The following is a 22,288-nucleotide window of genomic DNA, read 5'->3' as shown; positions in this document are numbered from 1 at the left end:
TAGCGCGACTGTAGGATCTGGTCTTGTGGAGACGATGCATGAAAAGAAAAGTTTTCAAGCAGACTCGGTGGCTGTGAAAATGGAAAGGCATCCTGGTTCGCTGCCTCATTTTCTCTGCTCTTCCTGAGTCGCTGACCTGGTCACAGTTTATGACACAGTGGATCATTCCCAAAATTACCAGATTGAGTTCAGTCGAGGAAAGTGCCGCAAGGTTGTTTCGGCAATCGAAGATGACATCAATTTTTAAAGTAGAGCTGCATGATCTCCGTTATCTCCAAGTGCACATCCACCTGTTTTGGCCACAAATGCCTGCACTTTCGATCGCTCAGATGTATCACAATTTGAAAAGTCAAAGTGATCATCTGAGTCAATTTTCTGATTAGTTTCATCGCTGCTGTCAGAACCGTAGTCGTTCAGTTGGTCATCTTCCTCTTCTACTGGTCTGGCGCCAAAAATAATCCTCTGCCAGGGATTCTAAATCTTTTCCACCGGTTAGAAAGTATGAGAACTTTAAGAATTTGTAAATGCATTTTGAACCTTGATAATGAACGACTACGAAGCGTTTGCTTGTTCCTTTGCGCGTGTAAACATGTTGTAGTGTAAATGACCTAACTATGGAAACCAAAAGCAAGTGAATACACGCACAGGGTCCAGAGGAGTTTGAAAATTTAAGTTCGCTGAGTTTGCGAGCTAAAAAAGACTCGTCAGTACCTTCGACCATGTTAATTTTAAATATCCTCGCGTTAAATTTGCGTTGCGCAAGGTATATACCGCAGTGCTATAGACGAAGAGCTTGTAAGATGCCAAGATCGGAGTACAATTGTGGGTTGTTTCACGGTTGGTGAGCGCGTACGATTTTTATTCACAACGAGTGAATAAAATTCGCGAAAGTGAACTAACCGTGAAATAACTTATTTATCATATACGTACCTGGATTCATAACCGAGTAGAACTCAAAGATAAATATATCTTTATTTTCTTTGAAAGGAAAACAACGCGCGGTCAAGCCCTCACAGTTCGAGAGTTGCACTGAAATGGCTTCCTTGTAAAATACTTTACATTTAAATTATCGAGCAAAAATGCCATTAAAAGGCAGAGCTAGATAGAATAAAATAAGACATCCTGAAAATATGTCGAAAAACCCGAGACTTCATTTTTTGTTACTTCTCAGAACCCGCATGCTTGAATTGACAAATACTAGTAAGAATCCGAATCAAGTGGTTTGATTCTTTTATTTAAAGTGTTTATTGCCGCACCTGTATGTCGTCCGCTTATAACAGCACCCGAAAAAAGAGAAAGGGCTTCTGTGCTGCTTGCTTGCTTTGCTGAGAAAAAGTCGGACGAAGTGTTGGATAAGTGAGTTCGTCAAACTCGTGCTTTCTTTTCTCCGGAATAGAAGAGCCAGACTGGGGAGATACTTCTCCCGAACTCATTCCAGTGAGAGTGTGACTCATATTCAACTGTTGTTTCTGTGAGACGGTAGAGTACCGAGTAATACTTTGAACGTTCTTGTGTCCTGACAGTTGCATAATATCAGTTGGCGGTACCTCGTTGTTACCAGATTTTACATTGAGTACTGTCAAAGTAAACGGTGCATCGTTGGTTTCCATTTCCGCGGGTCGCTTTTTTGCGTAGACTTTGTAGGCTTTTACCGGACATTTCTGGTTGTTCGGCACAGCAAACATTTTCGGTGCAATGGCTCTTACATTCCGTGGATCGTTTCCTGAACGAGTTTTGGTTTCTCTTTCATTGAATTCGAGGAACTCCTGCCCTGTGGAAGTTTTGACAAAGTTTTACGTCTCCCCTCCAACACATTTGTCTATGCTCCTTGCAGCCTAGTAACCCGAAATGGATTATGTTGTTGAACCATACCGTGTTTAAAAGTGCTTCTGCCGTGGAACTTCCCAAGAGATCCTTTTCAAACAGAACTTGAACATCTTCCTCACTTAAAGCAGCAGAAGCATAAGGCTTGTTGCCCATACCTTTCCGTTTTAGATCCCTTTGCTTTGACTGACGCAAAGTCCATAGTTTATTTTTCTTCGATTGGCGCTCAAAACTGGCGAAGAAGTTCCTTAAGGAATTAGGCTCGTATTCCTCGTTGTGTTCTTTTTTGCGAACCGTCATAAGGAACTCGCTGAAAAACTTGTTCAGCGCTTGAGGAGTCATTCGTCCATTCGTCTCGTCTTGCCTTTCAAAACAAGAAATTCATGGAACAGAGCAACATCGTGTTTTTTTTTCGATGTTTTTCGTCTATCATAAGGCAAAGTCCATAGTTTTTTTTTCTTCGAATGGTGCTCAAAGCTAGAGAAGAATGCCCTTGAGGAATTAGGCTCGTATTCCTGGTTGTCTTCTTTTTTGCGAACCGTTAGAATGAACTAAACATGTTTAGCGCTTGAGGGGTCATTCGTGCATTTGCCTCGTCTTGCCTTTCAAACATGACAGGACGGATAATGCATGCACTGTAAGTACCTCCCGTTGTTCCATACAAAGCCTTAGAAAAGTTTTCTAAGGCTTTGTATGGGACAACGGGAGGTACTTACAGTCCACGCGTTTTTCCGTCCAGTCATGCAAGAAATTCATGGAACAGAGCAACATATTGTTTAGTCTTTTTCTTAGTGTTCTCATTTTCTCTCCATCTATGAACTCTTCTACTGATAAACCTAGGCTCTGAAAATGGTTAGTCTGATTTGAAGTCATCTTTCTTAAAATAAAAATACGCCTAAGCTCTTAGAAATGTGCAATTTGTCGGTCAAGAGGAGCGGCGAGCAAGCGACACGGTTTTTTTCACTAGTGGAAATAATGATAATCGTATAACCAATCAGTTGGCGTCTCTAGCGCGAAGAAACTATTTTTGTCTCGATGAATTTTGGCGCGTAAATCTCGGTATGTATATCATAATGAATAATACGCGGCTTCGCTCGGAAAGCTTCGTTTTGCGCCAGCTAACTAGCGATTATTTATTTTAAAAATGCCGACTTGTATAGAGTGACAAACAGCGAAGGCGTCGCTAAGGGGACATGGAGCCGGTAATTTGTTGCTAAAGGATTGATAGGGCTTATTAACTGCCTGAAGCGATAAGGATTTATATTTTACGCGGTAAGGATTAACTTTAAAAACAGTAATTCATGTGTTCAAACTGAGCGCCTCTGGACCTTGTGAAACACGTCGTGCTCACTGAATTCCTCCTGAAAATCCTGAGGGAACGTGATTTGTCGTCAGTGTTTCCTTTTTCATTACAACTTTCGAATAGGACAGGAGATCTTCATTTTCGCCTATATTCTGTTAGTAACATACTTGACAAACGCAAGCGACAAATTAAGCTGGGTTGTAAAAGATAAGCTAGCTTGTTGAGGAAACAAAGGAACTTAGCGTGTTAAAAAAAAAAAAAAAAATCTAGCGAGTTATAGATTCAAAGCTCTACCGCGTTGACCAGATATGAAAAATGGCTACCAACAAACTTTCCAGAATCAACTTTTTTTGTTTCCATATCTGCATGGCAAGTGTGTTATGCTCTTGGGGCGCGAGCGTGTTATAACGTGCCGTATGCGTGCGTTCACCTTATTCCCTGAAATCCGTGGAGTGTCACAAATAATAATCCCGATACTGATTTGTTTTTAGAGAGAGGTTCTTGCGTTCATAAATGTAAAGAAAGTTTTATGAACAGAAAAGTGTAAGATATGATGTAAAATGGAATATGAAAGTAAGCTCAAACAAAAATTTCGTAACAAAAACTTTCTCAGAATGTCGTTTTGAATGACTTTGCATCGGCGATTTCTTTTCAATAAATTAAAGTTTATTACCTGAACAACCCATTTAAAACAAAAACAAAAATAGAAAAAAATAATATTAATAAATGTAACATGCAGTCGAGTTCTTAAGAAAAAACAGAATCTACTGAGCTTCAAGCTTTTAAAAGACAAAGGGGGCTGTCCTGGTGTACCGGTACACGGAGGAATTTCTATTGTTTTCATATCCATACATGGAGTTGTGACGCAGTTCGTTAATGTTTCGTTCCTTTGTGTACCGGTACAGGAGGACACAACCGACAAAAGGATGGTTATAAAGTTACTGTAGTAATTTATGACAGTAAACGGAGGCGACAAGTAGGTACACCATGTATATTTCATAGTCGCTAGCAAGTAAATTTTGCCGGACTTTGAGTTCGTCTCAAGATGGAACAACACAAATACACAAGTAAATATTTACAGTAACTTTATAACAATCCTTTTGTCTTTTAAAAGCTAGAAGCTCAGTGGATTCTGTTATGCTACTTTTCGACATGGGAAAATAAATAAAATATTTCTAAATAAATAAATATTCCTTTCCCAGCTTCAGCAATGACAGGGGATTAAGTTTAGATGATAAAACAAAGGATTATGTTGACAGAAATACCATTGTGATGTTGAGAGAACACTCGGAAAGTCTAAGCCACGAGGCACAAACTTTTTGCTGACCAAAAGTGTGGTTTATTGCTTTTACGACATAAATATGTATGAAATTTGTTAGAAAGAATGATAAATTTAAGTTTATTCTCTGATCAAGTCGCTGATTCTCATGAGAACTCTATTTACCATTCATATACCAATCCATTCATATATTCATTACACGAGGTCACACAACTCGGGTAACATTCACGGTGAAAATTTGCATATTTTAGCGATCGAAAGAGAAAAGTCATTTCTCGAAAACTGAAATATATTTTCACAAAAAAAACTGCACCGCAATTGTTAGGAGATATTGGGTTACAAAAATTTCTTTAAAAATTCAACAAATTGAGAGAGCCTACACAATCCAAACCATCATATGTCGACGAGGAACCGCAAAGTGATCCCAAAGTGATTTATAAATCTCATGTCTAGCGTTCGGTGATCCTTAACGCTGGTCTCAGAATACAGAGCCATGGACGTTGACACAAAATTGAGGTCGACTGCCGGTTACGGTTCCCCAATAACTACATGACTTGCAGTTGGAAATTTACCGAAAATTTAAGGAAACTGAGAAAGCCCATACATTCAGAACTATTATATGTTGATTAGAAGCTTCTGCGCTCTCTCGAAGACATTTATAAATCTCATTTCTAGCGTTCGGTTTCTCTGACTCAGAATGCACGCACTAAGAAATTCAGTGATACTGCCCGGGATGTTTTGTATGCGTTTTAATCGCAAAAAAAGAAAAAAAAAGAAAAAAAATAGAAGAAAAGGAATAAAAATTACATCGGTTGTGAATATATAGAAGTTATATATTTGAACTGCGGTTAAAGACGTGAATATGAAAGCGATCTTCGCAGTAATGAACATTACTTAAGTTCAGGGTTTATTTGGAACCAACACAGTGACCAGCTCCCACTTGGCTTGTTAGCTCAGTTGATAGAGCACTGCACCGGTATCGCAGAGGTCACGGGCTCAAATCTCGTACAGGCCTTCTTTTCACTACTACTTAAGTAATGTTTATTACTGCGAAGATCGCTTTCATATTCAAAAATTACATGGAAACAGATTGGTGGGGGTACCAATTGTTCTAGTTTAAGTTTTTCCTCTTTAGAAATTCTTCATAGCCTACAGCTATTCAGCAAAGTGGAGGTAACTAGCGGCACCCAAAAATTTGTTAGCAATCATAAAATAGAAATCCTGATAGTGATTTGTAAAAGGAAACAACACCAGGCATTAGGAGAACGCTTTCCTCCCTGTTGATATCCATTATTTTCCGGCGCTTAAATTAAGGTTGTTTCCATTGTGTCCTTTTTCCAAGCCTTTTGGGTGTAAAATATTTTTCAAATTTAAATTTGAAAAATATTTTACACCCAAAAGGCTTGGAAAAAGGACACAATGGAAACAACCTTAATGACAGGAATATTTCGTGGATGAGGAATGTGTACAGCATTGAATCAAAGAAATTGTTTCTTTTTCGAGAGATTTCGAGGTTACAAATGTAAAGAAAGTTTTATGTGGTAATATAAAATGGAATATGAAAGTAGCCGCATACAAAAACCTTTAACAAAAACTTTTCTCTGAATTCCGTTGTGAACGATTTTGCATTGGCGATTTTCCCCAACAAATTGAAGTTGACTACTTAAACAAGCCTTTCACGTGAAACGTGAAGAAAGGAAGCAAATGCCTTGGATAAAATACAATGCAAATCCACGACCGAAAGGCACAAAAATGAAAATAAAGAATATATAGTCTTGAGTGTGATAAAGGATCGTGGTTTCTCAACTTTCGATGATTTGCGGAGCCAAAACATGTTCAATTTTTCCCTTGGTTTTAGCCTTACCCTAACACCGAAACGTACTCGTAGTATATACGAAAGCATTGAGATAATATAGCACAAAGAGGTGATTTTAATGGCTATTACCCTGCAACGGCTAAAAGTGCAAATTTCGCGTGCGTTGCTCCGGGATAGCTAAGCATCGCTTTGCCGTCGTACAGAAACCACTTTGGATGTTGAGAGAACGCGAAAAAAATTTATAAACAATAAGGTGTTAGTGAAGAATTTTTCATGATAGTCTGTACGGAAAGTTTTTAAAGTTAGCAAGCTTAGAAAGCAGCTTTAGTTACTTGCAGAAGTGTTTTTATTTTGAAAAATAAATTCAGTTGTAGGATTTTAACTGGTGGAGTTTATTTTCATTGTGAGGATTTAACTTTTAATTATTTAATAACATTACTAGACCACATCACGTCTGAAAGCGAAGAAATCGAAAGACAACAACATCGGGCCGTGTTTCAAGTGTTCTGATTCAAGCGTCGTCCAACTATTTTGTTTACTCGCGGTACACTATTTTCCTTTCACAAAATTTATATAAGTTGTCACAGCTTGAATTAAAATTGCCATGGAGTCGTTGTTAAAATTTACAAAAGTGTTTGGAATGCCCAAACTTGGCAAAAACTATCAGGTGAAAGTTGAAATCGCGGACAGCAAACGGAATTGCCAAAAATCTTGAGTGCACATCTACTTTCGAATGGTTTTTTTTCATATATCAAGTAGATAAGATTCTCAGAAATATCTAAAGGAAAATGCATTTAGTTTTCCGGTGCAATTTTCTTGAGCAAGAACATATCAAGTTTTTCCCTGAGCTTGGCGAGTGGCTTGGGGAGCTTTATTGGAGAGTTTCTGAAGGTCTTTCACTTTAAAATGCCTAAAACAGAGCAATCGGTGACATTGATATTGTTAGAAAAGTTAAATTTTTGTGGTTGTTTTTGGCGTTCAAAGTGTCCTCCTCGTTTCTTTCAAACCAAAAGCTTTTAGCAAATTAAACTTTAGGAATTCGCTAGTAGTAGCACCATTTGACAGCAGGACGGGAAGATATTTCAGATTTGTTTGATTTTACATGGAAATTACAATAGATTTTTGATTAATCAGAGCGCGCGTTGTATCTAAGTTATGTTATGACATGGCGCATTGGGCACTCTGACACTGCTACCAATACTTTATTGGTGAAGGTGACAAAGGTGACAAAGTCAAGAAGACGCAAAAACTAAACTAAGCAAAACGACAATCACCAACAAAGACTAGTAGGTAATAACGTGTTCCAAATTAATAACAATTGTGTTCATTTAGTCTCTTCAACACCCGTCTTTTGGTTGACACGAAGCATCAAAAACCTAGCTTTAACTTGAAAGCTGCGGCAAAACGTATCACGCCATTTCGAAATGAAATCGAAAAGCCAAACGTAACGTTCGGTATTCCTGTCTAATTCCTTGCTTTTAGTTTCTCTAATCAAATATCCACCCCGGGGGAATTATAAGATTAAAAAGTCTCGTTGTCATTGTGATATTGGCTTTCTAAGGGTCGTACTAATACATTACATTCGACAAACCTTGTTGCTTCATGCAATGCACGTATGTAGCGACGAACGAAATTATGAATTACGCCCGTACCGTCACACCGCCGATAAATTGTTGATAAGTCTGTATTTTAAAGCGTAGCGCTGGTGGGTATTATTGCACGTTATTGTTCGCCGAGTAATCACTTTGTAAAATTATTCCGATTTCTTCGAGAAGTTGAAGCGTGAGATTTTTAAGGTGAACGCACGTGAAGATAATTTCGAGCGCTGAAGACCATCTAAACCAAGGGGTCTGGAGGCAGAAAATGTTTGCATGAAAGGTCTCGAAAATGCAGTTTCCTGCGTTTTCTGTAGGAAAATCTAGGTTAATAAATACGAATGAAAATGCACTTGTTCGTGGTCTAGTTTCCCCACCTCTAGTTCTATCAGTAAGGCACAAGTTTACGGCTGGCTGCAGACAGTGTTACACACATTTGTAGACCGGTATCCTGCAGCTGTGTAATTATCTTATTTTTTAGCAAAAGACATTTGCAGAAACGAGTTATTTTATGGACTGAATTTTGATTGCCACATCGAAAAAACCGATCGGTTTTCAAGTGCAATTTAACGCGGAATTCCCCCGTCAGGTAATGAATTTTCCTTGAATCACAAAATTGAATGAAAATAAGAAAAAACGAAAACAGTTATGATCTTGTTTGTTTTTATCCTGGGCGCGCGCGCCAGAAAGCCATTTCAAATTCAACTTTTCGAACTTTCATTGCGTCAGCGAATAGGAAGCATGGTCAGTCGTACACGTTTGAATCTTCGACGACTTTATCTTTCCCTGTCCTTGTTTTTACATTTATTTTCAAACTTTTTACACAACTTCACACTATATTAAGGATAATAGATGTATTTCACTGAGTTTACAAGCCGTTTATCTTTAAAATATTTTTTCAAATTTCCAAATTATTTGCTCGAGAAGGAAAACAATTTACACTTTTTACCTCTTTGGTGGCAAAACTGAAAGAAATAAAGTGTCCAAGCCAAAGCACTGAAAGTTTAAAATCGCGATGAAAGGTATTTATTTCTTCTTCTGTATATATGACAATCGACCCTGGCCCGTTTTCAACTCGCAATTCCACGCTAAATACTTCGCTTCGTTGACCAATCAGAATGCGATATTTTATTCAATTATGCGATTCTGAGACTGATCAATGGAGCTTTTAAAGTCATTTGAGCCGAATCGCTTTGTGCGCTGAAGAATTTTACCTGCTACACTTCGCGAGACACTTACAAATTTGTACACAGTTTGTCACTTCATTCATGACCAATAGTGTAACCAAATTCGATAGGTATCCGATTTGATGATAACGAATGCTGTTTTATCAGCCTGAGAATAAACCTACATTTTCTCGCTCATGAAAGTATCTTTAACGTATCGGTGGAAGTTAAATAGGAGCTGGTCTTAAAACTGGATGATAAACGGTTATAAACAAAATACGAGTGTGTTTTTTACCTCAGTGGCACAGTTCGAAGAGGCCGCCTGTGCGCATGTTCAAAAATTAAATTTCCCTTATGGAAACTCAGATTGTGCCGAGTGTCAAACAGTCGCAACTCCAGAAAATTTTCCCTACTCTTTCCTGCCAACGTCTCTCTATTCCAGACATTCTCTATTATAAGTTCAATATTTTCCCCTTTCAAACTTCTTTTGATATCTTGTATATTTTATGCCCTTATATCAGAGCATGCTAAAAGAAGTAACATGTTTCTTTCTAGCCTCTTATTCTCTGAACTTTGTTGTCGTATACCATGCAATTGAAAATATATTGACTTATTTTTGATCGGTGGTTGAACAACAACCAGCTGAGGAATTTACCATCAGGCATTTTCAGCAACAATACCCAGCTGATGTGGCTGTAAGTTTGGAGTGTTTCTCAATATTGGTGTAAGAGGAACGCATGGAATCCAACCTTCAAAGCAGGCATTTGAATGCGTGGGTGATATCGCATATTCAATATACGAAAAAAACGTTACAAAGAACTTTTTTTAGTATGGATCATATCTTAATAAAGCTGCATTAACACCTGGACTAGAAAAATGTTCTTGGAAACGTCTATTGCTTTAGGAAAATTCGTACGCTAACACAGGACGAATGCTCTTATTTCAGTGCCTTTAGGCAAAACCGAAAGCGTCCCTAAAGGTTGACATAAGCTTTAGGCGTCTTTAATTGTAAACCGAAATATCCAAAAGCTAACAGCCACCTTTCGTGAATCTTTAATTGAACATTAGGTGAACTTTAATAACGTAAATCTTTTAGCATCCTTTAAGCGGTCTCTTTTTTGGCACAAAAGAAGGTTTTTAATTAGTACACATTTAATTAACCTTTGAGGTGAGAATTAAACGAGTCTCGCTGTTTTGACATCTTTAATTGACGCACTAAAGATAGTCTAATTGTAATCTGAACTGTCAATAGTAAATGCATCACAAATTAGCCGGCACTTGCGTCGGACAGGAATAGCAAATTTTGTTCCATGTGCAGCAGCAAATTTTGTCAAAACATCTGAATTGAAAGCAACGGGTTTTCATTTTCGCATCTCCTTTATAGAACGCATGGAGTGCGATGACAAGAAAGGATATGTTTACTGCACTCATTGTAATGACTTCGTGTCACGTTCAACTTTCGAAAGGCATGAGCGAAAACGTAACAAGTCGAATTTGACAGATACTTTCGGGTCGACTTCAAATTCCCGTGATTTGTTTCAAGAAATTTCAAGTTCATCTGACGATGAAGGTTAGTTACCTTAAATACAGAGAACGTAACTGCTATTCAACGTTGCTTGAGGCGATAGACCACTGCCAACTAATTTTATCTTTTACACCAAATCCTTACAGGACCCACAGATTTTGTTCAGGAAGAGCGTCTTGAAATCGAAGCAGAAGTTGATAATTCTTGGTCAAAAGCTGAGCAGGTGAGAAAGGAAGAACGCGGAGTTTGTGCATTAACTTTTATCATGCAAATTGTAAAAGTTTGTAGTCAACAAACAGGACACTTTTGCGAAAGCTATGTTATCTACTAATGATCTTTGGTTGTTTTTTAATGCCGCCGTTCATTCGTTTGTTTGTTTTTTTCATTAACATAACTCTTAAGAGTACTTTATGAGAGGTGAAACATAGATTGTCCGTTCTGAAATTCCTCTATATAGCCAACGGACTTGCGGAAATCCGAGGCAGCATACTCTACCAGCGACAACGAATATGGGGATCTAAACAGTACCGATGATGAAAACCAGAGCGACTGTTGCAGTTCGAGCTCTGACTGTGACGAAGAAATCTGGAATGGTGTGCTGCCTGAGATGATATCGAGAGATATAGAAAACGCCCCTCCCCTTCCGGAAGCTCAAGGCCACCAAACAGCACTTCAAAAAGTAAATTCATTGATTTTCTGGTTCGTTTACTTTCTGCTAATCTGGCAGGCGACTTGCCACCTCAGCGATAATGGTCTCGCTTGGTTGCTCAATTTCCTTGTCTCGTGGCTCAGGGTTCTTGGCGTAGAAATTTCCAATGAGGTTTTTGAAAAATTAGCGATGAGCTTTCCGGGATCCTTGTACCTTGTGAGGCAATTCCTAAATGTTGATAGAGACGATTTCAATAAGTTTGTGGTTTGTCCAAAGTGTACAAAGCTGTATAAGTACGACTCCTGTATTTCGATGATAAACAATCGACAGGTGGCAAAAAAATGTAGCAACACTCATTACTCCAGAGGAAGAAAACTAACTTGTGACGCCACACTCGTGACAAAGGTTACTCTTCAAAATGGAAAAACTTGCTTCTACCCTATCAAGTACTACTGCAGCAACAGCATCATAGACCAACTGGAGAAGTTGGTCTTGAGAAAAGACTTTCCCATAAATTGTGAATTGTGGAGAAAACGAGAAGTGGGGGAAAATACCTTCGCTGATGTTTACGATGGAAATCTATGGAAAGAATTCCAGAACGTCAGTGATTCACCTTTCTTGAGTAACCCACGAAATTATGGGTTTATGTTGAACTTTGACTTTTTCCAGCCGATGAAACACCGCAAGGATTATTCCGTTGGAGTGTTTTACTTAGCAATTTTAAATCTGCCCAGGTCTGAACGGTTCAAATGGGAGAATATCATTATTGTAGGCGTTGTTCCTTCATTGGGCAGAGAACCCAAAGATCTAAATGAATTTCTTGAGCCAGCTGTGGATGAGTTGAAAGCCTTGTGGAAAGGGGTGAAGATCAAAGCTAGTCTGAGTAGATTTGCCCTAACGTTTCGTGCTGCTGTTTTGTGTGTATCTTCTGACGTCCCGGCAACGAGAAAGATCTGCGGATTCAAGGGGCATTCAGCTCAACTTGGGTGTTCACGCTGCTTGAAGAAGTTTTTAGGTGGTTTTGGGGAAAAGAGAGATTACTCTGGATTCAACAGAAGCTCATGGAAACCCCGCACAAATGAAGAACATCGTCGAATGGCCATTAAAATTACTCAGTGCAAAACGAAAGCCCGAAAAAATTTGCTAGGGCAACAAAGTGGTATCACCCACTATAGCATTTTACTGAGACTCGATTACTTTGATGTTATTAGATTTTGCACGGTTGATCCTATGCACAATCTCTTTCTCGGAACTGCCAAAAGAATGTTTAAACTATGGACAGACTCAAAACTTTTTTCGCCCAGCCAACTGAGCGAAATCGAGGAAAGGATAAAATCAGTCGAGGTTCCTAGTGACATCGGACGATTACCGATGAGGATAACCAGTAATTGTGGTTCATATACAGCAGAGCAGTGGAAGAACTGGACACTCATTTACTCTATTTTCTGCCTTCAAGGTATTCTACCAGAGGAACATTTCCGGTGCTGGCAGACATTTGTGTTAGCATGTAAATATTTGTGCCAGTCCGCTATTACGAAAACAGAACTTGATATTGCCGACGGATTGATTCTAAAATTTTGCAAATCAGTGGAGACTCTTTATGGAAAAGATGCCATTACCCCAAATATGCACTTGCACAACCATTTGAAAGAGGTTATTCTCGACCACGGACCAGTTACTAGCTTTTGGTGTTTTAGCTTTGAAAGATTTAATGGCATACTGGGCAGTACAACAACAAACAAAAGATCCATCGAACTCCAAATCATGAGAAAATTCATACTGACAAGATTCCTGAAGGACATGACACTACCAAACGAGTTTCAAGGAGATTTCCTTAAATTTTGTTCACCTGAAGAAAGTACAACCCCAGATGATAAAGATGTTTCCCCTTCCGACTGGCCGACGGTCTACGAATTTTATAATGTTGCTACGAATGTGCCACTACGTGAAATAAACTGGATGAATAAATCGGGGATTAATGTTTCGTCATGCTTCAAGCTCGTTTCTTTTGATACCGATGATTTGAAATTACTGACCGCCGTCTATAGAGTGATGTACCCAGAGAGGCGAATTGAAGAGAGTAATCTCGCAGAAACTATATATAAATTTAGCTCGTTTAAAATCTGGTCAACTACGTATGGGTCCAAAATGCAACCAAGAGGAATACGTTCTGCCAAGATACTAGCATCCTGGCCAGCAAAGAATGGACAAGTCCTTCAAGACGCGTTTGTTTTATCTCCAGGCATCGTCCAGTACTATTTTACACATTCAATCAAGCTTGGAGAGGAACATGTCACGCACTACTTTGCATGTGTAAGATGGTTTTTAGCCCATGAGGAATCTTATTTTGCAAACCCAATTAAAATCTATAAAAATAAATTCCATCCAGGGGGGCCAGCATCGTTTATGCCACTCCAGAGGGTATTTTCCAGGTTTGCCTCTGCTGAACTTGAGCTGGAGGGGCAACAAACAATTGCTGTTGCACAAATAACAAGGAATGTGTTCTTGTAAAAATATCGCACACAGGCATTCACAATCATCCCTGAATCAAAACGTAAATGGAGCATCGTATTAGAAATAGTAAGTATCTTTACACAGAGGAAAGTCCTAATTGCTTCTAAAAGTTTGTGGTAATAAGAATGTTCGAATGTATTTCTAACGTTCAGCTGGTTACTAAGTAAATATCCAATAATTCCATACAGTTAAGATTGCTTTTTGATTAACTGTGATCTCCCTCAAAAGATTCCACTTAAGGTTCCAGCTTCCATCTTTTATGAACAAGTAGATTCTGTATAAACAAGTAGTATGCTTTCCAGTACAAAAGAGAACAAAATGTGATCTTGGCAAGGTATAGTCAGTTTATAATTACATTCTATTTCAATAAAGTTAAATGAGGCCTTTGTTTCAGTTGGAAGCCCAACACGTGGAGTTCCCAACCCTTTTACTTCAAAGACTGGTTAATAAGCAACTCTCCCTAACACACTAGCAATACATCAATATTCTCACAAATATATCAAAAAAACTGTATGAAAGGAATTTAGAAAAATAATATTGAGATCTTAGGGGGTGAAATGGGTAGATAGGGGCACATAGTATACAAGTTAAAATATTGTTTTCTGAAATTCATCTGTGAACAGGTAGATTCATAATAACAAATGAAATATTCTTCTGATTAAAAGACTGCGACTCCAGAGAGTCTGTGTATAGGAAAGAAACTAAATTGACCAGAGATTAAGACTGTCTCAAAAAAATTACTCAGAAAGTTGTCAATTGCAGTCTGTACCAAACTTCAAAAAAAATACTAAACAAAATAAATTGGAACAAAATATCTAGATTTAGAGAAATGAATGTGGTCATAACCTATCCACATCTTCCTGAGGCCTGGCAATATATGAACTTTGACCTTTGCAGCCTATGCTAGGTATTGAGATTCCACTTACTGAAACCCTGACATTCTTAAAACCTTATAACCAGTATGTTTGTAGAGAGAGTCTCAAACAAAAAATAACAATAAAGAGAGAGAGAGTTTGTTCTTGAAAGAGTTGAAATGTCTATACCCACTTACATCTTCCTGGGGCCTGGCAATGTACGGATTTTGACATTTGCAGCTTGTGCTAGGCATTGAGATTCCACTTACTGAAAAACTTGACATTTTTAAAACCTTACAACCAGTATGTATGAGAGATAATTGATGTCTGACTGATATAACATAGACAGTTACTTCTGGTGGCCCCTCTCAAGTTAAGCTCTGGAAGCTTCAGTCACCATTCAGTTCTGCTAATGCCGTAATTTTTTGATGTTGTTCAGTTAAGTAGCAGATACTCTCCAACTTGGATATAGTTGTTTTGCATTCCTTTGACTTTGAATGTCAAGTGTGCCAGAGAAAAGAGAAAAGTAAATCCCTGCTTGAATACAGACACAGTCCTCTGGTGGTTACAGCCGACAACCGAAATGGGTCTGGCCTCCAGGTTTGAGACCTATTTAACAGCTCAGTGCACGTATCAAATAAAAAAAAAAGCAGGAACCATAAAGCATAAAAATAAAAACGATACGAGCATATCATTGCCGAGGTACCAAAGGGTAAGACCGAAGTATGGGCAATCTGCACTGCACCTCTCCTCGGGACGCAAAAATAAACAAGCACTGAGAGGAGCGCACGAAACTCTCCACCCAGCTGGGATTGCCTTCTCTGGGCTGACTGCATGAGGTTTGAATCCTCACAAGGGACTCAAATTCTAATGTTTTTTCTTTCACTATCCTACACAAGATACCATTAGCTCTCTGTGATCCAACTTGTCTATTGGAAGTGAAATGTCTTCTCCTGAAACATGATCCTCAAGCTGAAAAAGAAGAGTGCTTGAAGTAAATGACATGTGCTTATAACCCAGTGGCAGATCTAGGGGAGGGCTGCCCTCCCTTATTTTGGGTAATGAAATAAATGCGGAGGGAAGAAAAGCCAGCACAAAAATACATGTACAAAACAGTTGGTTTCGCCCAGTGACCAAAAAGCAGTCACTCGTAAGCTGTACCATGCATTAAGATTACATATTTTGAAAAAGACCTGACAGGCTGAAACCTACTTTCAACTGAAACAATTGTAGCACAAGAAAATTGTGGTAACAACTGACTAGTCTACATATTAACAGTTGTTCAGTTTGGGACTGTACCAAGCGATGAGAGTCTATGTTATTGGAAGATTTTGTCATGTCTATACCCACTTTCAAAGGAAACAACATTATCACAAAGTTAAAAAATGTAAATGTAACAGAAATGTGGTCACTTGTAATGATCCAGGAGCATTAAGATCTGACTAAAACTCTGTCACTCACAACCCAAACCTTGCATAAAGATTCCACATTTTGAAAAACCTGACATACTCAAACATACTTTCAGTTTAGAAGCCATACATTCAAACGCATGAAAATTGAGTAAAGCCTGTCTTGTCTACTTATGTATAATTTGTCAAAAAAATTTTTGACACTTGTCTCTGGAGCCTGAACCAAGCATTGACACTCTATATTCTTTATATATCCTTAAGCATATCTTATTTTACTTTAGACTGAGTAAATGTTTATCAGAAAGCCACAAAATGCTTAGTAAAAATAATGTGGTCACTCACAATGATCCAGGAGCATTAAGAACTGAAAAGCCAAACTTTCAAAAGTGTCCTTGATGTTTATGTTCATAACAAGTATCATGTATGATTACTTAAAGTTTTAAATTCAAAATACAATCAAGGAATGAAGCTTACATTCCTTAAATGGCACTGAAATGAGGTTTTTAATGACCATACTCTAGTATTCATGTGAGCTCAATGCCACAACTGCTCTTTAGGTACCCCTTATCTATCAAGGCCACCTGACTAAAATGTCTTTACCCTAATAAGCCCACTCCTCTCTCCTCCCACTAAACAAAAAATCTACAGTATTGGTTGTATTGTTATTGATTTGACTGTATTAAATTGAGCTTATCCTGTTATTCATTCCCTCCTAGTCAAAATAAAAATGTATATATCCTTCACTGTTGAAAAGCAACCCGCTATTTCAAAAAAATCCATTACCTCCCACACCGTCCCCTCTGCCCCTACTTATTTGTTCTCGATTGAGTTCTGTTTGCATGCCATACATACAAGCTTTTTTTATCACAAGCTTACTTTCGTCACTTAAAAGAAAACAATTCACAATTGTATCAAGCGTCGATCACATATCATTACACAACAAAATCACTTTCTTGCACAAGAAATATAATCGAATTAATTAACTTCGATGCCGTGACTTGACGCTTAGATAAATTTCCTTTGTTACAAGATATCCCTTACCTACACACGTCTAAATTTTAGATATATGAACAGCTTACCTTGATGAAATTTAGGTATCGGTACAAAGCAGTTTGCTTGAACAAGTGAAGATCGAACGTGTAGTAGAAGTTTTCCCGCCACAAAAGACCTCCGTGTTTCCTCGCTTCCAATTACACTTGAGTCTTCATTCGTACTCGCCAGCGTTAGCTAGGCCCAGTACACTCGGTACAGTGTATATCACAACGAGGCACAATATCAAAAGGAGGTCCTTCCAGGTTTGGTATAGGATAATCGCGCGCTTTTTTGAATCTCAATTCCGTTGACGACTCTGTTAACAAAGCATCCGAACGAAGCGATTGTTGTCTGGTTATTTTACAGCTAATTCAGAGTTAGGGAAAGTAAGTGAAGGAAATGGCAGAAAGACGAGTAAACGATCGCGGACAAAATCAAGATGATAATGTGGTTCCAGCGCCAATTAGAAATAGTAACATGTCCGAAGAATGCATCGTACTGCTGGAGGAATTGATCCGCAGCAACCGGGCTCTGGCGAGCGAAAATGAAAAGCTGCGGCAGCAGCAAGAGCGCAGCAACAAATCGAACTTAGAGGCTCTTCAGCGGATTGAGAACCGTCTTGAAACTGGTGATAATGGAGCCAAAGTCCGTCGGCGCCAAAATAGACAGAAGCGAAGGACAATAGTAGTTCCACCAGCTTGTCGAGTGAGTAGAAAAACTTAACCGATGAGCATAAATAATGTGATATATGTTCATGATTTGCTGAATTCAGTTCTGTTTCGTGGAAGATTTGCTTTTATGTTGAGTACGTGTTTGGCGCGCAAATTATATGCATAACTCAATTATTTAGGCGGTAATCATTTGGCATAATTATGTGTGGTTACATTTACTTGATAATCCCCTTTACCATAAACAGGTCTACCAGAAAGGTTTTTTCCTCCCTGTTCTTTCAACGAGAATAATCCAGTACGAAAATTCATGTTATTATCTTTTCTCTTGAACCCTTTTGACTTCCCCTGTTTTAATCACACAGATGGGTACTTGTGTAAAAAGCGTGGAAGTAGAAATAGGGGAAAGGTGACAAATTGATTGTTGAAATTATTTCAATCTTTTAGAGAGCTGTGAGAAGGATATATAAACTTCTTTTAAAAAAAGACGACTTTGGTGGATTTTATCTTGACGAAGAGTGAGTAACATGTTATTATATTCAAAGATATTTTACTTTATATTGATTAAACCGTGAAATCAGAGACTAAGCTGCTGCTAGAAATATTGAGATGTTATGTGAATACCTAATTGTTGTTGCTTTTGTCTAAGTGTTAATACTGTTAAAACAGAATACGTGGCTTAATCACGGTGTTTGTTCTTGTCTCAGAGTAAATTCTGATAACAACTATGGAATTTTTGAGCGCACAGTAGAGCAGGTTGTACATCAACAGGGAGGACCTGAAAAGTGTCCCTGGACAAAGGATATCATTGAAGGTAGCTATCAATAATCATAGCACATGCATTTCACTTTCATTGGGGTGTCATTATGATTTTTTGCAGGTGGGCATAAGAATTTGGCACTTAAGCGTATTGATGTATATCTCTTTTATAACAAGTTGAATTTCACTGAAGGCCTTGGCTTACAAACATCCAGACAAAATCGTGCTCACAGTTGGTCAATTTGTCTAGAGCCCAGTCCTTAAAGATACCCCTGCTTTTAGTCTGTACCATCAGTTAGTGTCTTTAATCACTTTTCCTTCAACAAAAATTTCATCATAGAACTAGTATTCAGTAACACAGTTAGATATCATGCAACTTCTAATGAGCACCCTCATTATATGTTTCAAATATTCCTATGCGGCCAGCCATAAATGATTATAAATTTGAACATTGTCATTTATTTATATGGGAATCTTTTTATAATCAACTTCTCATGGCATTTTGATAATTATTTCTTTGAACAGCTGCTTTACAAAGATATTTTAAAACGTGCCTAGAAACACATAAGCTGAAGAGCAGTAATCGCTATGAGGCACATAAACAAAAAACAAGAAAGAGTGGTCGCCAAAGAGAGGTATTTATTGGGATACTATTTTAACATTTTACTTTTCATATACCCTGCTGTTTCCCATTGAATGCATTTTTTTTTGCCACTTCAAAATTGGATGGCTTTGCATATAGACACTTTAAAGGGACTGTGTCCTGTCAAAATTGTTTTGTGCCTATGTCATTATTGTTAAATGAATTATGTATTCTAGTCTGTATCTAGAGCCTTCCTTACAAAGAAAATCTTTGTAAAGTAAATTTGGTAATTGTATAATATTATTTTAAAGATGGATCTGTAGTTGAGGAAAAGAATGAAAAATATTAAGATGTGATTTGAGATCAATGATAGCTTGTATGGACCATTTGATGAAAAATAAAGGACAAGGAGACTCTATAGTATAACATGCTTAAGAATTCCATTCTTACACTGTGTGCACATGCATATCAAGAGAAATTAGTAATTTGGATCATATTTTCCATTTGAGGTCTTATAATACCCTTCTCATGCTTGTTGTATATTTTTGTTTTTTCAGAAGTTAATGAGACGAACTACAGCCCTGGAGCTGGTCAACTGGGCTGACCAGCATGAAAAGGGGAGTGTGGCGGAGGTTCTTGTGATGGAGGCAATGAGCAGTGAAGAAAGCTGTTACGAGGAGGATGATGATATAAATAACTCAAAATTAACAAAATACTCTGTCCATCGCCTTCAATGGGAGAGTAGAAGAATGAAAAAAATAAAAAAAAAACTTGATAAGGCCTACAGGAAAAAACTCACTTCAAGAGCTAAGGAGAGAATCCTACCCAGAGTTGATGGGCAACCTTCTCTGAGATGCCCACCAACTGAAAATTTTCCAGGGTGGGCAATAAGGCAGTAAAAAAAATTGTTTTATCAATTTAAGGTGACAAATTGATTGTTGAAAAAAGTATTAATCAGCCATGTCTAGAATGAAGGTCTTTTAAATGCCTGCGTGAGACTTCTTTTTCATTGAATATGTTAATTAGCAATTTTAATGGTCTCATTATCTAAAGTAAGTAATTGTGAATTCTTCAATTTTATATTTTAATTTCCTCCATATGAAATACTTTCTTCCATATTGATGTACAGGTCGGCAAATAATTGATAGCTATTGCAAATTTAAATTGATTTAGAAAAATGTACTGATTTTTTAGATTGATAGGTTGAACTTATTTTTTATTGTTAGTATCAGTTCAAATTGCATTTCTTAGTGGCTGGATTTGAGAGTGAAATTTGTGAATTAATAGCTTTTTGTGTAGTGTGTTGCTACAGCTAGTTATATTCTGTAGTTCTTATATTTTTATATTGATAAAGATTCTATTCTATTCTATATAGATGACTGAGATTATTATGTGAATTATACATTAATGAAAGAGGAATGCTTAATAAAGTATGACAATTAGTAATTCAAACATTTTGATGTCTCTTTTTTAATTATGTATGTGCCTCAAATGAGATATCCTCAGCTTTATTGTGGGTTTACTCTATCTCGGGAGGAAGTGAGTTTTGAACGAAACTATTTCATCACTGCAATTTCAAACATTCTGTAATTACTTGTATGTGTGATGTCTCTTTTTCTAACAATTTAGAAGTTTCCCAAAATATTATAATTTATCATAATATAAATGTGGGTGTGATTAAGCAAATCAAAAGTCAATTTAAGGTGAAACCTACAGCTTTTAGAGGCACTTAAAGGTCACTAAATGATGAATTTTAACAAAACTTGAAATTTAAGAGGACCTGAAAGTACAACTAAAGATGAATTACAACAAAACCTGCAACTTTAAGTAGTACTTAAAGGGAAACAAAAGATTAAAGAAACCTTTAAGTTGCCTTTACAAGTAGAAGTTTTGGCAATTAAAGACGAGTTTACGAGAATAAGGAGGATTCTTAAAGTCAATTAAATGGTTATTTAGGTTTACTTTCATATGATCCTAAAGTGTTCATGAAATGGTTCATAAGGAGACTTTAATTGACTTCTGAAAGTTCAATTAAAGATTCATTTCAGAACTTTCGTATGTCACCTAAAGATGTCTTAAATACTTCTAATGTTAACCTTTAAGTTACCTTTAAGGAAACTTAATTTAGTCATTTCATCCTGTGTAAATAGATTATCAAAGAAAAATTTGTAAGGAAATTTTGTGAAGGAATCTTTGTAGTAGTGAACGTTCACCTTCGATTCCCCCCTCATTCTTAACCAGTCTAGTTATCAAGTTAGGAATATTCTATGCAGTCCAGTGTTCAGATATGTGTTTTCCTCTGATCTCCTTTACACAAAGGGAAGAAGAAAAAGAAAAAAAAAACAAGAACAAAAAACAATCAGCCTTGTGACTCCTGTAGCCTAGTCAAAAAGTGAGAGCCAATTTTAAATGCGCGCGTCAAAACACTCGAAGTGCAACAACTGAAAATGAGAATTTAAAAATATGTTACGCATTCTTAATTTCTCTTTAAGAGTCTATGAAAAAATATTGCGGTATACCCTAAATTTACAAATGTTAATCTGAAAAAATGATTGAGAGGCCAGGAGGGAGTACTAATCCAATTGACCAGTTCTTTCTAAATCCAGACCCAACATTCGAGCGTCTCTGAATCAATTCCAAACCTTTTGGGGGAAAATATTTTAAAATTTGTGAGGGGTGGCAGGAATATTCAGTGAATGAGAGGAGTGTAAAACATTGGACTAAAGAAATTGTTTCTTTTTTTAACTTATTTTGTTTACTCGAGCTACACTCTTTTCCTTTCACAAAAAGTTGTGTCAGCTTGTATTAAAATGGCCGTGGAGTTGTCGTTCAAATTTACAAAAGTGTTTAGAAAACTTAAACTTGGCAAAATTATCAAGTGAAAGTTGAAATGGCGGACAGCAAAAAGAATTGCCACAGATCTTGCATTCGAAAGGTTTTTTTTTTAAACTCATCGTGAAGATTCTCAGAAATGTCTAAAGGAAAATGCATTTAGTTTGTCGGTACAATTTTCTTGAGGCAAGAACATACCAAGTTTTTCTTTCTTGGCGAGTAGTTTGGACAGCTCTAGTCGAGAATGTCTAAAGGTCTTTGACTCTAAAATGGCTGAAACGAAGCAATCTTGTAGTAAAACTGAATTTAAAGTTAAGTGATCCCGAATTATAAATCTCTTGTCTAGCACTCGGTCATGTTTAACGCAGGTCTCAGTCATCCGCGGTCTAAATAAAAAAACCAAGCTGTTACACACATGAACTTGGAACTCTTTTGTTCTGTACAAGAGCCTTAGTTGCTGATTTTAGCAAATCTCCAAAG

The 22,288-nt window shown here is 37.4% G+C and overlaps 2 protein-coding genes and 1 pseudogene across 2 annotated transcripts; 2 read left to right on the top strand and 1 right to left on the bottom strand.

The window, feature by feature from the left end:
• Positions 1 to 1,197: 1,197 nt before the first annotated feature.
• LOC149052453 (uncharacterized) lies at positions 1,198 to 2,697 on the bottom strand (annotated as a pseudogene).
• Positions 2,698 to 10,372: 7,675 nt separating this feature from the next.
• LOC149052452 (uncharacterized) lies at positions 10,373 to 13,801 on the top strand. The gene is made up of 3 exons (XM_089195471.1): positions 10,373 to 10,553; positions 10,655 to 10,731; positions 10,966 to 13,801. Exons 1-3 carry the CDS (start codon positions 10,373 to 10,375, stop codon positions 13,666 to 13,668), a joined length of 2,961 nt encoding a protein of 986 aa, XP_089051597.1. The 3' UTR covers positions 13,669 to 13,801.
• Positions 13,802 to 17,108: 3,307 nt separating this feature from the next.
• LOC149052451 (uncharacterized) lies at positions 17,109 to 20,428 on the top strand. Its single transcript, XM_089195479.1, has 5 exons — positions 17,109 to 17,671; positions 18,082 to 18,152; positions 18,342 to 18,448; positions 18,919 to 19,028; positions 19,534 to 20,428. Exons 1-5 carry the CDS (start codon positions 17,366 to 17,368, stop codon positions 19,873 to 19,875), a joined length of 936 nt encoding a protein of 311 aa, XP_089051605.1. The 5' UTR covers positions 17,109 to 17,365; the 3' UTR covers positions 19,876 to 20,428.
• The last annotated feature ends 1,860 nt before the right edge of the window (positions 20,429 to 22,288 follow it).

Source organism: Pocillopora damicornis, chromosome 1, assembly GCF_964200805.1.
Source record: "Pocillopora damicornis chromosome 1, jaPocDami1.2, whole genome shotgun sequence".
NCBI lineage: Eukaryota > Metazoa > Cnidaria > Anthozoa > Scleractinia > Pocilloporidae > Pocillopora > Pocillopora damicornis.
This window is presented reverse-complemented; position numbering and strand designations above follow the sequence as displayed.